This window comes from Mesocricetus auratus, unplaced genomic scaffold, assembly GCF_017639785.1.
Source record: "Mesocricetus auratus isolate SY011 unplaced genomic scaffold, BCM_Maur_2.0 Super-Scaffold_100676, whole genome shotgun sequence".
NCBI classification, from domain to species: Eukaryota; Metazoa; Chordata; class Mammalia; order Rodentia; family Cricetidae; genus Mesocricetus; species Mesocricetus auratus.
The window spans coordinates 54111713-54123745 of record NW_024429266.1 but is presented as its reverse complement, the minus strand read 5'-3'; the positions used below and the strand labels follow the sequence as shown (position 1 = coordinate 54123745).

General features: G+C 47.9%; 1 protein-coding gene across 11 annotated transcripts in view; it reads right to left on the bottom strand.

Moving 5' to 3' along the window:
• The window catches only part of Nav1 (neuron navigator 1), a 243256-nt gene that overhangs the window by 29759 nt on the left and 201464 nt on the right, over positions 1 to 12033 (bottom strand). For 6 of the 11 annotated variants that reach the window (XM_040739017.1, XM_040739016.1, XM_040739019.1 and 3 more), the window contains 7 exons: positions 7265 to 7403; positions 6502 to 6799; positions 4677 to 5370; positions 3826 to 4269; positions 3209 to 3250; positions 2322 to 2470; positions 351 to 521 (listed from right to left, as the gene is read on the bottom strand). In XM_040739017.1, the coding sequence (XP_040594951.1) occupies positions 351 to 521; positions 2322 to 2470; positions 3209 to 3250; positions 3826 to 4269; positions 4677 to 5370; positions 6502 to 6799; positions 7265 to 7403 (1937 nt within the window). The remainder of the gene's footprint in view (positions 1 to 350; positions 522 to 2321; positions 2471 to 3208; positions 3251 to 3825; positions 4270 to 4676; positions 5371 to 6501; positions 6800 to 7264; positions 7404 to 12033) is intronic. The other 5 variants (XM_040739023.1, XM_040739025.1, XM_040739024.1 and 2 more) reach the window with 2 other exon arrangements.

The following is a 12033-nucleotide window of genomic DNA, read 5'->3' as shown; positions in this document are numbered from 1 at the left end:
TCTTCTGAGAGACACCGAAGGGAAAGAAAGACTTCGCATGCATAGAAGCTCTTGTTCTCAGAGCACCTAGAAGTCGCATTTAACCCTTCCAAAGTTCGATTTCCCTTCCCTGGGCCCCAATGGTAGATGCTCCATCCCCAAACCCCAGTGCTAGGTGGTGCCACCCAAGGTTTCTGGGCCCCCAGACCCTTCAAAGTTATGGGAAGACAGAACTGAAATGGCCCAAGTTGATGTCCTGTGAATTAAATATGTGTGTGTGGTGGCGGCAGCGGTGGCAGTGGAGGTGGTGGTGGGTGAGGGAGCCCAGCAAAGCCGGGATGAGTGTGAACCGCATTAGCATGAAGTCTCACCATCATCCGTGGGGTCGCGGAAGGATCCTGACCGAATCATTCCCTTGGATCTCTCGGCCAGGGACAGGGTGCTCCCCATTTGGGAGCCGCTGTACAGCTCGAAGGCCGCCTCGTGGGTGGGGATGCTGTTGGAGCGGGTGATTCTTGGCGTGGTGGCCGCAGTGGGACTCACTGGAAGGACAGAGGGAAGGGGGGAAGGGGGAGGGGGAGGCAGGAGAAGAGGCAGGGCCATCAGCTCTCTGGTCCCTTGTGGGGGACAGAGCAGGGGTCAATGAGAGGCAAATGGGAAGAAGGGAGGAGAGGAAGGGGCAGTAGGTGGGGCTGTGGGGGTGTGCGAGCAGCTGGAGGTTAGGAGTCGCCCCTCCTGGGAAGGCTAGGCCCTAATGGAGAAGGACTCCACGGTCTGTAATAAGGGTCTTCTCTTAACGCTGCCTGCCTTGGAGTCGTTGCTTTTGAAGGTGAGGCTGGGGGCCTGGCGGCTTTCCCGAAACCTTCACATCCCTAGGATGTGCAGATGAAAATGGGATGCTGTGGTTCCCAAAAACACAACTGGAAGCTGTCTTAGTGGGGACGAGAATCAGATCAAGACTCAGATCCAAATGACGAAACAGAACCAGCCACAGAGAAGGGGACCAGGCTGTGGGATCCAATGGGCTCAGGGTTATGAAAGGGATTAAGCCCCCGGCCCCCTGTAAAGCAGTGTCACTCTAGGTCACTTTGGTTGAGATCTCAAACTAGACTATGGCCTCTCTGCCCAGCATCCCCTGGAATGAAGGTCAGAGAGACAGAGGGATGAAAGTGTCAGTGAGGCTGTGGAACCCACAGCTGTGGGGTAGGCCGACCACAGAGGCCACCACCCCCACTCCTCCTTTGCTGAATCTCTGCCTTTCATGGCTCATATCCTTGTGGGGCTTCTGACCTTTAGCCTCCATACAGCATGTAGATGTTTCCCCTGCCTATAAAGACCTGGGAAGAAGAATCCACACCTTTGTCTTACCCCTTTTGAACCTCCAAGATAATTACTGATCGGCCCAGTCTCTTGTTCTACAGCACAAATGGCCTCTCTCCTCCTTTGGCTCTCAATGGAGACAGAAAACAGGCTGGTCCCAGCCTGCATTTGATAAGCCCACGGAAGCCAGATGACCCTTCCTCAGGAACAAGTAACCTCCATTCCTATCTTTCCTCAAATTCCCCACCATCACTGCTCAGGCTTGTCACAAGTCATCACAAAAGAACTGATTTCTTTCACTCAGCTAAAAGGAGAGACGATTCAGAGAGAGGCAGCTAGCACATGGCAGGTCTGTTCCAGCCTTGTCCCAAAGAGATTCCTATCAAACTGGTCCTGGCACAGAGCTTCCCAGAACCAGGGCTGGTGTGTGTCTGAGCTGGAGTCAGGCCCTCCTCCTGAAGCCTGTTTCCCCATCCTGTGTCTGAGTCAGAGTCACTTCCCTCTCCCCCAGCTTTCCCTTCTCAGCAGGCTTTAAAGCGGATGTGGCCTGCCTAGGACGAGTCTTAGTCAGTCTGCCTTTAGGGCTAGGATGGCCCTGGCTCACCCAGAACAGTTGGTGAATCTGGGCTTTTCCTTTTGGAGACAGACCTCATTCTCTGCTGCAATCAACAACCCTTCTCCGCCTGCCGCTCATCAGCCCCACAGGTTGGTATCACCCTGTAGGAAGTTGCCCCTGGCCGTACCGTGCATGGAGCACCCATCTGGAAGCTCAGGCCTTGGAATATAGATTTCCCATGTTGTCATTCAGACTCTGACTCCACCAGGAGCCTGAAGCTTGTGCCCAGGGGCAACTTTTCAGTTTAGGCCCTTGGAACACTTCATCTTTAGTTTGGGTTGGTAACCTGAGGCGCCATGAAGCAACCCCCTGCAACTTGAGCCAAACATGCCTAGTCGTTTCGCCTCACTCTGCAGAGCGAGCCCTGCTTCATCTCCCGCCACAGCGAGTGACCACAGACACTGACCTATGTTGGTAAGCTGGCCCTTTGCACTCAAGGACATGGAGAGTGCAGGGGGAGATGGCAGCTCTGCCTGGTCGTCGGATTCGGGAAGTCCACCGATGGTGTGGGAGTGCCGCCTCTCCTTGGTCTCCTCCTGGGACTGAAGCTGGTACCTGAAGAAGTAGCAGGGGACCTCAGTCTGAGTTGCTACCAAGTGACACGAGAGGCTTAGCTGTGTGTGGGATGCCTGAGCTAGGCAAGGGATGGTAACTCAGCAAAGTCCCTTCCCTTGAGAGCTCCTGATGGGGACAAAGGACAGATGAAGCCTTAGGACTTCCTCTCCACTCAGGGCTCTATAGCTCCGTGTGCAGGCTTTCAGGTGACAGGCTTCCCCCCATCCCCATCTAGCTGGGTAACTCAGTGCTATCCCAACAGTGGAGGATTCACACTCCCTGTTCCTTGCCTATGTGAGTGGCCTCAGAAGTCCACTGTGAGGTGATGAATTGAACGGAGGAAGGATAGCATAGGATGGAGTAAGGACACGGTTCCTGTAGGGTTCTGATATCAGCGTAGGATATGGTTCCTGTATGCAAATTCATTTCTCCCTTGACAGCAAAGAAAATCACTGAATATAAAAGCTAATTCACTTGATAGTGAGTTTGCAGAGGAATGTGGGTGGCATTTTTGTAGGACCAAGTACAAATGACAGACTAAAAGGGCCACTAAATTCGTGCATGGGGTCTGGGTTAGTTTGGGTTGGATTTTATTTATTTTTGGAAGTGAACTCATAGAGATCCACTTGCCTCTGCTTCCCAAGTGCTGGGACTAAAGGATCACCCAGCTGAAATTTTTAACAGGCCAGGAGTCTTGAGTATATGGTAGAAAAACAAACAAACATATTTAAGGGTTACCTGAGTCCTTTCTTGGGTAGAGTGTTCCGATCCCGCTGACTGCTGTGGAGGGAGGGAGGGAGGGAGGGAGGGAGGGAGAGAGAGAGAGAGAGAGATGAGCCTATCTTGGAAACTAGAGTTTGGGACCATAGCTTTGAGGGGTATATCCTCTGGAGACAAGACAGCAAACTATGAAAATCTATTCCTATAAACAAATAATACAATGGTCACAATCAAATTCTTGACTCAGAACTTGGGAAATATTTGAAATGTTAGATGTTTTCCTTTTGTTAGGAGTTGAAGTGGTGTAGTTAGTCATTTAAAAGGTCGTACTATGGACAGTGAGAACCAGGATGTTATACAATAGAACTGATTTTGCACTTGGAAGCCAAAGGTAGATGATGAATAAAACTAATACGAGATTCCTGAGACGTAATTTAACTTTTTATAAAGCTTTCTTTCCTTGTGTACAAGATGGGAACAAAACAAAAAACCCTACCTATCTCAGGGAGTTACAAAGGAATTACATTATTCAAAATGTGGAAAAACATGTATCAAAAGTCACAGGACGGTAATGGATGGACCTGCTAACGGCCAAGCGAGTCTGAGGCAGGCTTGGCTCGGTCTCCACCACATACCTGTCCAATTGCCCAGCTCTGGGGCTTCCACTCCAGGGCAGCTCTTCGGTCTCTTCCTCTGATGGGGCAGCGGGGGCAGCAGGTGGGGTGGGGACGGGAGAGCTGCTGGGGAAGGCACTGGGCAGGCTCATCGGCATCTGGAGGGACTCCATGCTCCTGTGCAGGCCTGAGAGTTTGGGGTACATGCGGGTCTCCTTTGGGACACTGAAGCCACTCATTAGCTCCAGGCCCTGGGAGAAGCTGGCTGAGTTAATATTGAGGATGGGTGCTGGACTGGGGGTGAAGCAAGAAGGGAGAGGGCCCCCAGTTGATGAGCTTGTAGCATGCACATCTGGGACCTTTGAAGCATGGGTGTCGCTGGAAGATGGCAGATCCAAACTGTTGGAGTTGACCTTGTCTAGATTGGCTAGTGAGGGTGGCTTGACAAAGCTTTTAGCTGTGGCCCTAAGAGGAGTAAAGATAAAATAAAATATTCAGAATAACAAGTTACGGGGCAACAGGTAATCCTTTTATAGTTTCCTTTTCTTCTGGCTGCCTACTTAGCTAAAGGCTTACTCTGATGTTGTTGACAAACCAATTGGAAGGAGAATCCACACTTGACTTACGGCACCTTCAGTCATAAGGGAGCCAACACATGCACATGGGAAGTGTGCAAATAAGCATAGCAAAGCCATTCACACAGGTACCAAAGACAGTGTTGACACGAAACGGCAGAAACAAAATGAGTTATCAAACACAGAGGAGAGAGGAAGGGCCCACATGAAAGTCTAGAGACAGCAATGAATAGGCCATGTCACATCTAGCATAAGGCTGGAGAAACAGAAAAGGAAGACATGGCCCAGTGTGGGTACCTGAGAGGGGTTGGTGGCAGCTCTGCTAACTTGGTGGCTGCAGGGTGACTTGCTTGGTTCTTAGGAGTGCTTTCTGGAGAGCCAATGCTCTTCAAGGAGATGTTGTCCGGGTCCAAGGCCACAGCCTTGGCTTTGGCCTTTTCCTTTTCCCGATCTGTCTGATTGACAGGAGCTGGCGTGGTCCGGCCACTGGCAACCTTGGAAGGTTCCTTCAGTCTGGAGGGTGTAAGGCCTCCCTGCTTGGTGCTGAGGAGACTGGGGTCAATGCTGCTGCTAACCGGGCGAGGTCCACCTCGCCCACCAGTCACACTCATTGAACTGGACTTGGCTGGCCTGGGCAGGCTGCGATACTGGATGTTGGACCGCGCTCCAGGAGCCAGAAATCCCGGCTCTGCGCTGTTGGACACATCTAAACTCGTCTTTCGCCCATTTACTGGCTTGACAGGGATGCCTGAGGATTTCTGGATCTTGCTGAGGGTGGCTGAGCCACCTGTCTGCATGACAGTAGCTGTGCCAGTAGCAGGGGGAGGCTTCTTATAGCCAAAGGATCCTGAAGTAGAGGGGCGAGCAATGCCTGATGGGGGCTTCTTAGCATCACTCAGGCGGTCCCGGCCAGCATCAGAAGAGGAGCGCTGTAACCCAGTGTTCTTCACTGTGAGCTTGCCCTTGTCTGTAGCTTTGCCTTCAGGCTTGCCTGAAAAGAGGCCGGAAACAGAGGAAGAGTTACTATCACGACATCTTTGTTTGTTTGTTTTTCAAGACAAGGTTTCTCTGTGTAGCCCTGGCTGTCCTGAAATTCACTCTGTATACCAGGCTGGCCTCAAACTCATAGAAGTCCTGGGATTAAAGGCAGTGCCACCACCATCTGGCCTATTATAATATCTTAAAAACACCTTTCTTTCTCTCTAAGGGGAAAAAGAACCATTGTCTATATGTTAAAAAAATTTAGAGGCCTAAATATGGGTAAATGGGTCTTGGATAAGCGGAACAGTTTCTTGCTAGAGGGACTAAGGAAGGAAGCAGGCTTTCATTTAGTTTGTTTTTATTGTTTTCTGTGGGGTGGTTTATTTTGGTTAAAATGGAAGAGGCAACCACGAAAATGATCAAGAAGGAAGTGCATTTAATAACTCGTCAAGGAAGGGCAAGAAGGAGGGGATGCAATGAATTAGATAAGAAAATGTCTGGACACTAAAGGGAAATGTTGATTAAAGTTCAAAGTGACCAGAGGGTAAACCTTAGGAACAATGCACTTCTGAATGTTTTGTTCTTTCCTTTCCTTTCTCCCTCCTTCCCTCCCATCCTCCCTGCCTCCCTCCCTCTCTCTCTCTCTCTCTTTGAGAAAGGGTTTCTCTGTATAACCTTGGCTGTCCTGGAATTCACTCTGTAGATCAGGATGGCCTCAAATTCAGAGATCTGCCTGTCTCTGCCTCCCAAGTGCTGGATGAAAGGTGTGCACCACCATGTCTGGCTGTATGTCTTTTCCATAACCATTTAACATATTATTTCAGTGCTAAGAAGTATGCCTTGGGGAGGGAAAGACAGAATCAGTGGGAACCACCTGAAGGGAGGAACCTGCCTCTGAATATGCTCTCCCTCCTGTTCATCTTGCCAGCTACAAGACTACAGCTCCGCCCCCTGTCCTCACTGAGTCACTTTCCAGACTTGTAAGGCAGACGGTAACACCCATCTTTCCTAGCTCACAGAACTGTCCTAAGGATCAGACAGGATAATCGTATGTTCAAGCAAACGTATGCTATCGTTCTATAGGTTTGTGACTGTCAAGGAAAACCATCAAACTGTTGTCCCTCCCTTTATCTCAACTCACCTGCAACTTTGAGGGCGCTCTGGGCTGTATGAGTGATGGGAGAGGTGACAGCCACTGGTGGGGTCTTGCCCTTCTTCAGGGACCCTGGGTGTCCCAGGCTGATGGGCTTTTTCAGTTCTCCACCCTTGGATGAGTCATCACAACTTTCTGGCCGCTCTCTCCGCCACTTTGAAGTCCCAGGTTCCATCTTCAGGCTGCCACTGTCGTACTCCAGTTTTTTGGGGGCCTTCTCCTCTGATTCACTAAACCAGTTCAGCCCACTTTCTGCCAGAGAGCGCTTCTCTGAGTCTGTGCGTAGCTAATGAGGAAAGAAAAGGGCAGAGAAAGGCAGGGGGAACGGTGTGCTGAAGGGCCTGGATTATTCCATAGTGTTTAGTCAACTAGCCCGCCACCCCTAGGTTCCAGAGAGGACACACTTTATCTGTCTCTAGGGTACCTTTTCTCCTCCAATTGGAAAAACTCCCCCCACCCTCATTTCTCCTCCCCACCCTCTCCTTTCTCTGAGTAACAGCTCTGGCTGTCCTAGGACTCACTTTATAGACCAGGCTGGCCTCAAACTCACAGAGATCTGCCTGCCTCTACTCCAGAGTGCTGGGATTAAAGGCGTGCGCCACCACTGCCCAGCTGGGGAAATTCTTACATGTATCACTCTAGATAGACTTGAGCACAGAATACAGTCACAATGACGCCATTCACAACATCTACACAGTTCGTTTTGTGGTTCGCCTTGACCCGGTGGGCTGTGTTTCCAAAAACCACATACCACTATTGTAGAGCCCCTGCGGGAAGCAGTGGGAGTAGTCGGGAGGGAGTTGAGCGAGGAGCTGGCATTGAACTCTTCCGAGCTGAGGTTGTCTGAGGCATCGCTGAGCCCACTGCTGATGGAGCTGCTCTCATCCCAGCTGCAGGACAGGAGGGAGAGGGGTGAGCAGTTAAAACTGAAGCAGTGCTAGAAACAGCATTCATGTAGATGACGAACGGTTGTATCCCAAAAGAAGAAAGCTTGGGGTTAGTCCTGCGTTTGCCAATAATGCAAAATGTGTGACTTAAATGTAGTCGGTGATATATTTCCTTAGCAGGAAAGCCTCGTTACAGAGACAAGGAGGGTCTGCTGCCATGGCGCTATGCAGGCCTGCCAACCTGAGTTCAATCGTAAAGGCGGAAGGAGAGAACAGACTCCATAAAGTTGTCTCCTGACCTCCACATGTGCAGTGCGGCACGAACACCCCCCCACACACACATTTACACACAGCAGCAGCAATAAGTAACATAAAAAAAAGACAGGGCAATGTTAGGTCTATATAATTATGCAAACCAACTCCTATGTAAACAGCTTCCAGCCTTACACTCCTGAAATTTGTTAATTTTTAGATGTATTCTCCAGGCATCCCTGCACTTTCTAAAACATTCTATACCTGGTAACAGGCCAGCCAAGACCTTTCTGTTCTTTTCGCTGTGCCAATGACTGAACCCAGGTAAGCTTTCTACTACGGAGTTATCTCTTCAACCCCGACTTCTCTTTTCTAGAACTTTCAGTCCTGGCCCTTCTCACTGCTCCTCTGGAGTCATGCTCTACTTCTGAATAGCACATTTGCTCTTCTGGTAGATGGATAGGTGCTGTTCCTGCTAAACAACCACTCAGTTCATGGTACATACATACATATATACATACATACATACATTTCAGATGTAAGGCACTGAGGAGGGATGTGCCCAACATCTGTACTTAAATGTGTATTTGAAGACCCAGGCCTATCGACAAAATGAACTAACTTACTATGCCTTGATCTCTTCATAGCTCAGTGCTTGCACCCTTCCTCTGTTGAAGCTTTCTTCTTCTTCTTCTTCTTCTTTTTTTTTATTTTTTTATTTGTTTTGTTTTAGTTTTTCAAGACAGGGTTTCCCTGTGCAATCCTGGCTGGCCTCAAACTCAGAGATCCACCTTCCTCTGCCTCTTGAGTGTAATTAAAGGTATTCACCACCACTGCCTGGCCCTCTGTTTATCCCTTCAATTTTTAAGTTTAACAAGTTGCAGTCAGGAACTTTATTTATTTAGGTTTTTCCAGACAGGGTTTCCCTGTGTAGCTTTGGAGCCTGCCTTGGAGCTTGCTCTGTAGACCAGGCTGGCCTTGAACTCACAGAGATCTGCCTGCCTCTGCCTCCCGAGTGCTGGGATAAAAGGTGTGTACCACCACTGCCTGGCAAGAACTTTATATTTTTATAGTAAGTTTATCTAAATATCTAAACCAACAGCAACTTCTGCATGCCCACCACCTTCCTGATCTGTCTTTGTATGTTAGGCACAGGTTTCTGTTAGACACATTCACTAGTGTGTATGTGTGTTACCAGGGATAGAACTCAGGAACTCACACATACTAAGCACTACCACTGAACTATATCCCAAACTAAGTAATTTTCTTCCTTCATCTCTGTCTTTTTTTGTTGTTGTTGTAATTTGGAGACATGTTAGCTTTGAACTCACTAAATAACCCAGATGTCCATCCTTCTGCCTCAGCGTCTTGAGTAGCTGGGATTATAAACCTGTGCTACCAGGCTTGGCAATGATCACTGTTTTCTAAGTTCAAAATCTGCCTCTTAGGACCCTTCTTCAAAGGTTTTCTGTTCCAAGTTCTTCCTAAAATGATCTTTAGTCTTGACTTTGGTTTGTGATTCTTGAACACAAAGGTTCCTTCCATAAGCTTGCTATACGTGAGTATCTGTTTGTGCCTTAGGAATTAAACTCTAAGTCATATCTGTTCAGAATAGTTTGTTTATCAGCTTTGCATGTGTACTGAAGAGGCTGGAGACTGTGCGTGAATTTGCCGTTATTTGGAAAATGTTTCTTTTTTGATTTATTTTGAGTTTCAGATCATGGAACAAAAATCAGACACACAAGTCATTTACAAGCTGGCCTGGATTTCAGCTGGCTTCCTTCTAATTCATGTGCTGGGAATAAGAAAGTGGGTGGTTTGGCCATTTGGCTTGGTTGCTCTGTAGTGAGTTAGCCAAATACACTGAGAAACTGCAGAGAAAACATGGGGATGAGGACACATTGCTGACTTATTTAGACTTTACTACTATTAAATATAGCCGTTACTGAATGACCCCTGTGCCGTATATTAAGTCTCCCTTTTATCCAGGGTTGAGATGCCACACACCCCTTTTTGCTGAAAAAGGAGACTGAGGAGAGATCAATGCTGATTTAATGATCCTATCAACTCTTATGGGCCCAGATAAGATCTCTGGCAGGCAAACAAACAAACCATTCACAGCATGTTCTCTTAGGTCAGAGACAGAGGAAGCCTGGAGTACTGAATCTTTCATCTGAGATTAATTATTGGTAATCAAAGGTCTGCAGCAGGGACAGCTCTCTGTGGAAAGGGCTCTGAAAAAAAATGGGAGACGCAGCAGTCCAGGGAATCCAGAATGAACCTTCATTTACTGGCCATTATGACAAGGCCAACATCAAACGGGAGCAAGGAGTTTCTTTTTCTTCTTTAAAAATTAATTTATTTTCTCGTTTAATTTATGTGTATTGATGTTTTGTCTGCATGTACAGTACATGCATACATGGTGCTCCCACGATCCGGAAGAAGGTGTCAGATCTCTTGAGACCCACTGGAGTTACAGACAGTTGTGAGCTGCCATGTGGGTGCTGGGAATTGAACCCAGGTCCTCTGGAAGAGCAGCCAGTGCTCTTAACCTCTGAGCCATCTCTCCAGGCCTAAACATCTATTTTCTAGGAGACAGTTCAGGCCCTGCTTCCCCAAAGCCATTCCTGATGAGCTCTTTCCTGCATCGAAACATAAAAACCTAAAATCACCAGGGAAAGCTAGCTAGGTGTTAAAAATTTTCCCAGAAAATTTGCAGGGCATGCAAAAGTGAATTCTACTGTCACTGCCTAAGGCTTAAACTTCTCTACTGGGGGTGTTCCACTTAAGGGAACGTATTTCTTAAAAAAAAAAAAAGAAAAGTAATATGCAGAATCAAATACTACACAAAAAGAAGTGAAAAAAGGAAAAAAATTCCCACTTTCATGGTAACTTCTTTTAACTGCTTTGTGTGTTTACTTATATCATCTGGCCACCTCTGTCCTCTGCCAGTTAACTGATGCAGCAAGACCACGCCTTCATACCTACAGACTTGTTACTTAACTAAGCTGGGGCCTCTCTCTTGTTTTTTACTGCATTGTCTCATGAATCACCTCTTCCAATAGGCTCCGAGGAAAGTCACATGTAGAGGTGGGGTCTCTCCTACGGTATTGCTTCTGCTGCCCCGCATCCTGCAGGCTGACTGGTCCCTGGAGGGAGAGCCTCCTGCCTCTGCCTTCCATCTTGCCTTAGGAGCGTTGGGTTCACAGACACAAGCCACCAATGCCCAGCTGAGACAAATCTTCTAAACTCTAGCTTGAGGGTCAAAGTCCGGTGTTCTGAACACTGAGTTGGAGAAGCAGCATGGAGGTTTCAACGTTCAACATGCAAAATTTCACTCATTCTCTATTGGTTTTGGTTCAAACTCTGTGCTGAATTGTGTTAGGAATCGAGCAGTTCACACTCCAGAGACCCCTGTTTTCCTCTATCCAGAGAAGATGTCTGCCGATGAAGGGGAAAGGCTGCTGGAGGAGAGGACAGGAGAGTCTGTGTGGTTTTTGCAGTTTTAATAGTCCTGTTCTAGTCTTACTGCCAATCCCAAAGGTGGCTAATGATGCCACTTGCCAGACTTTTGAGAGTTCTAGAGTATAAACAGCACCACTGCCCGTCCTTACTGCTGGCCTAGGATTCAGCTTCAAGGCTCACACAGGTCAGTTCCCACGCGCCATTCGCATTTCCAGCCCGCACAGGGTCTTTGCTGCTAGCTCTTCTCTTTTTCACATAGGGTCTTTCCCCATATCTATTTGTTTGTGTGTGTTGGAGGAGGCATGTGTCGCATGCCACAGCTCATGTGTAGAAGTCAAAGGACATCTTGTGGAGTTGCTTTTCTCCTTCTATCTTGTGGGTTCCAGGGATTGAACTCAGGTTGTCAGGCTTGGCAGCAGGCTCTTTTACCTGCTGAGCTATCTTGCCAGCCTTAGAAAGCGTCTTGATGTGTAGCCCACACTGGCCTCTGACTTGTGATGTTCCCCTTTATCTTCCTGAGTGCTGGCATTATGACAGGCATGTGCCTCTTCTCTTATTCTTTGTATTAATGATTTCATGATTTAAGAAACAAATCTTTATTGTCATTTTGCTCTTGTGATGGTTGTGAAATATATCCAATGGGCAGCAGCAACATGTCCCAGATGGCATTTAACAGCTTGGCTTTTGAGAGTGGAGCTATAATATACCCTGGTGGACTGCTTTTGAGTCACTAAAGAGATGACAGATTTAAGTTTCGTAATCCAATCAAACAGGGACAGAAAGGACCACCTAGAAGATTTTTTTTTCAACTAAGAGCTGTAGGAGAAAAGTGGCCGGATGGACACTGTCCTTCCTTAAGTAAGACAGCTTAAGGTAGAAGTACAGAAAATCTTTAGAAGAGTTTGCACAGTTTATC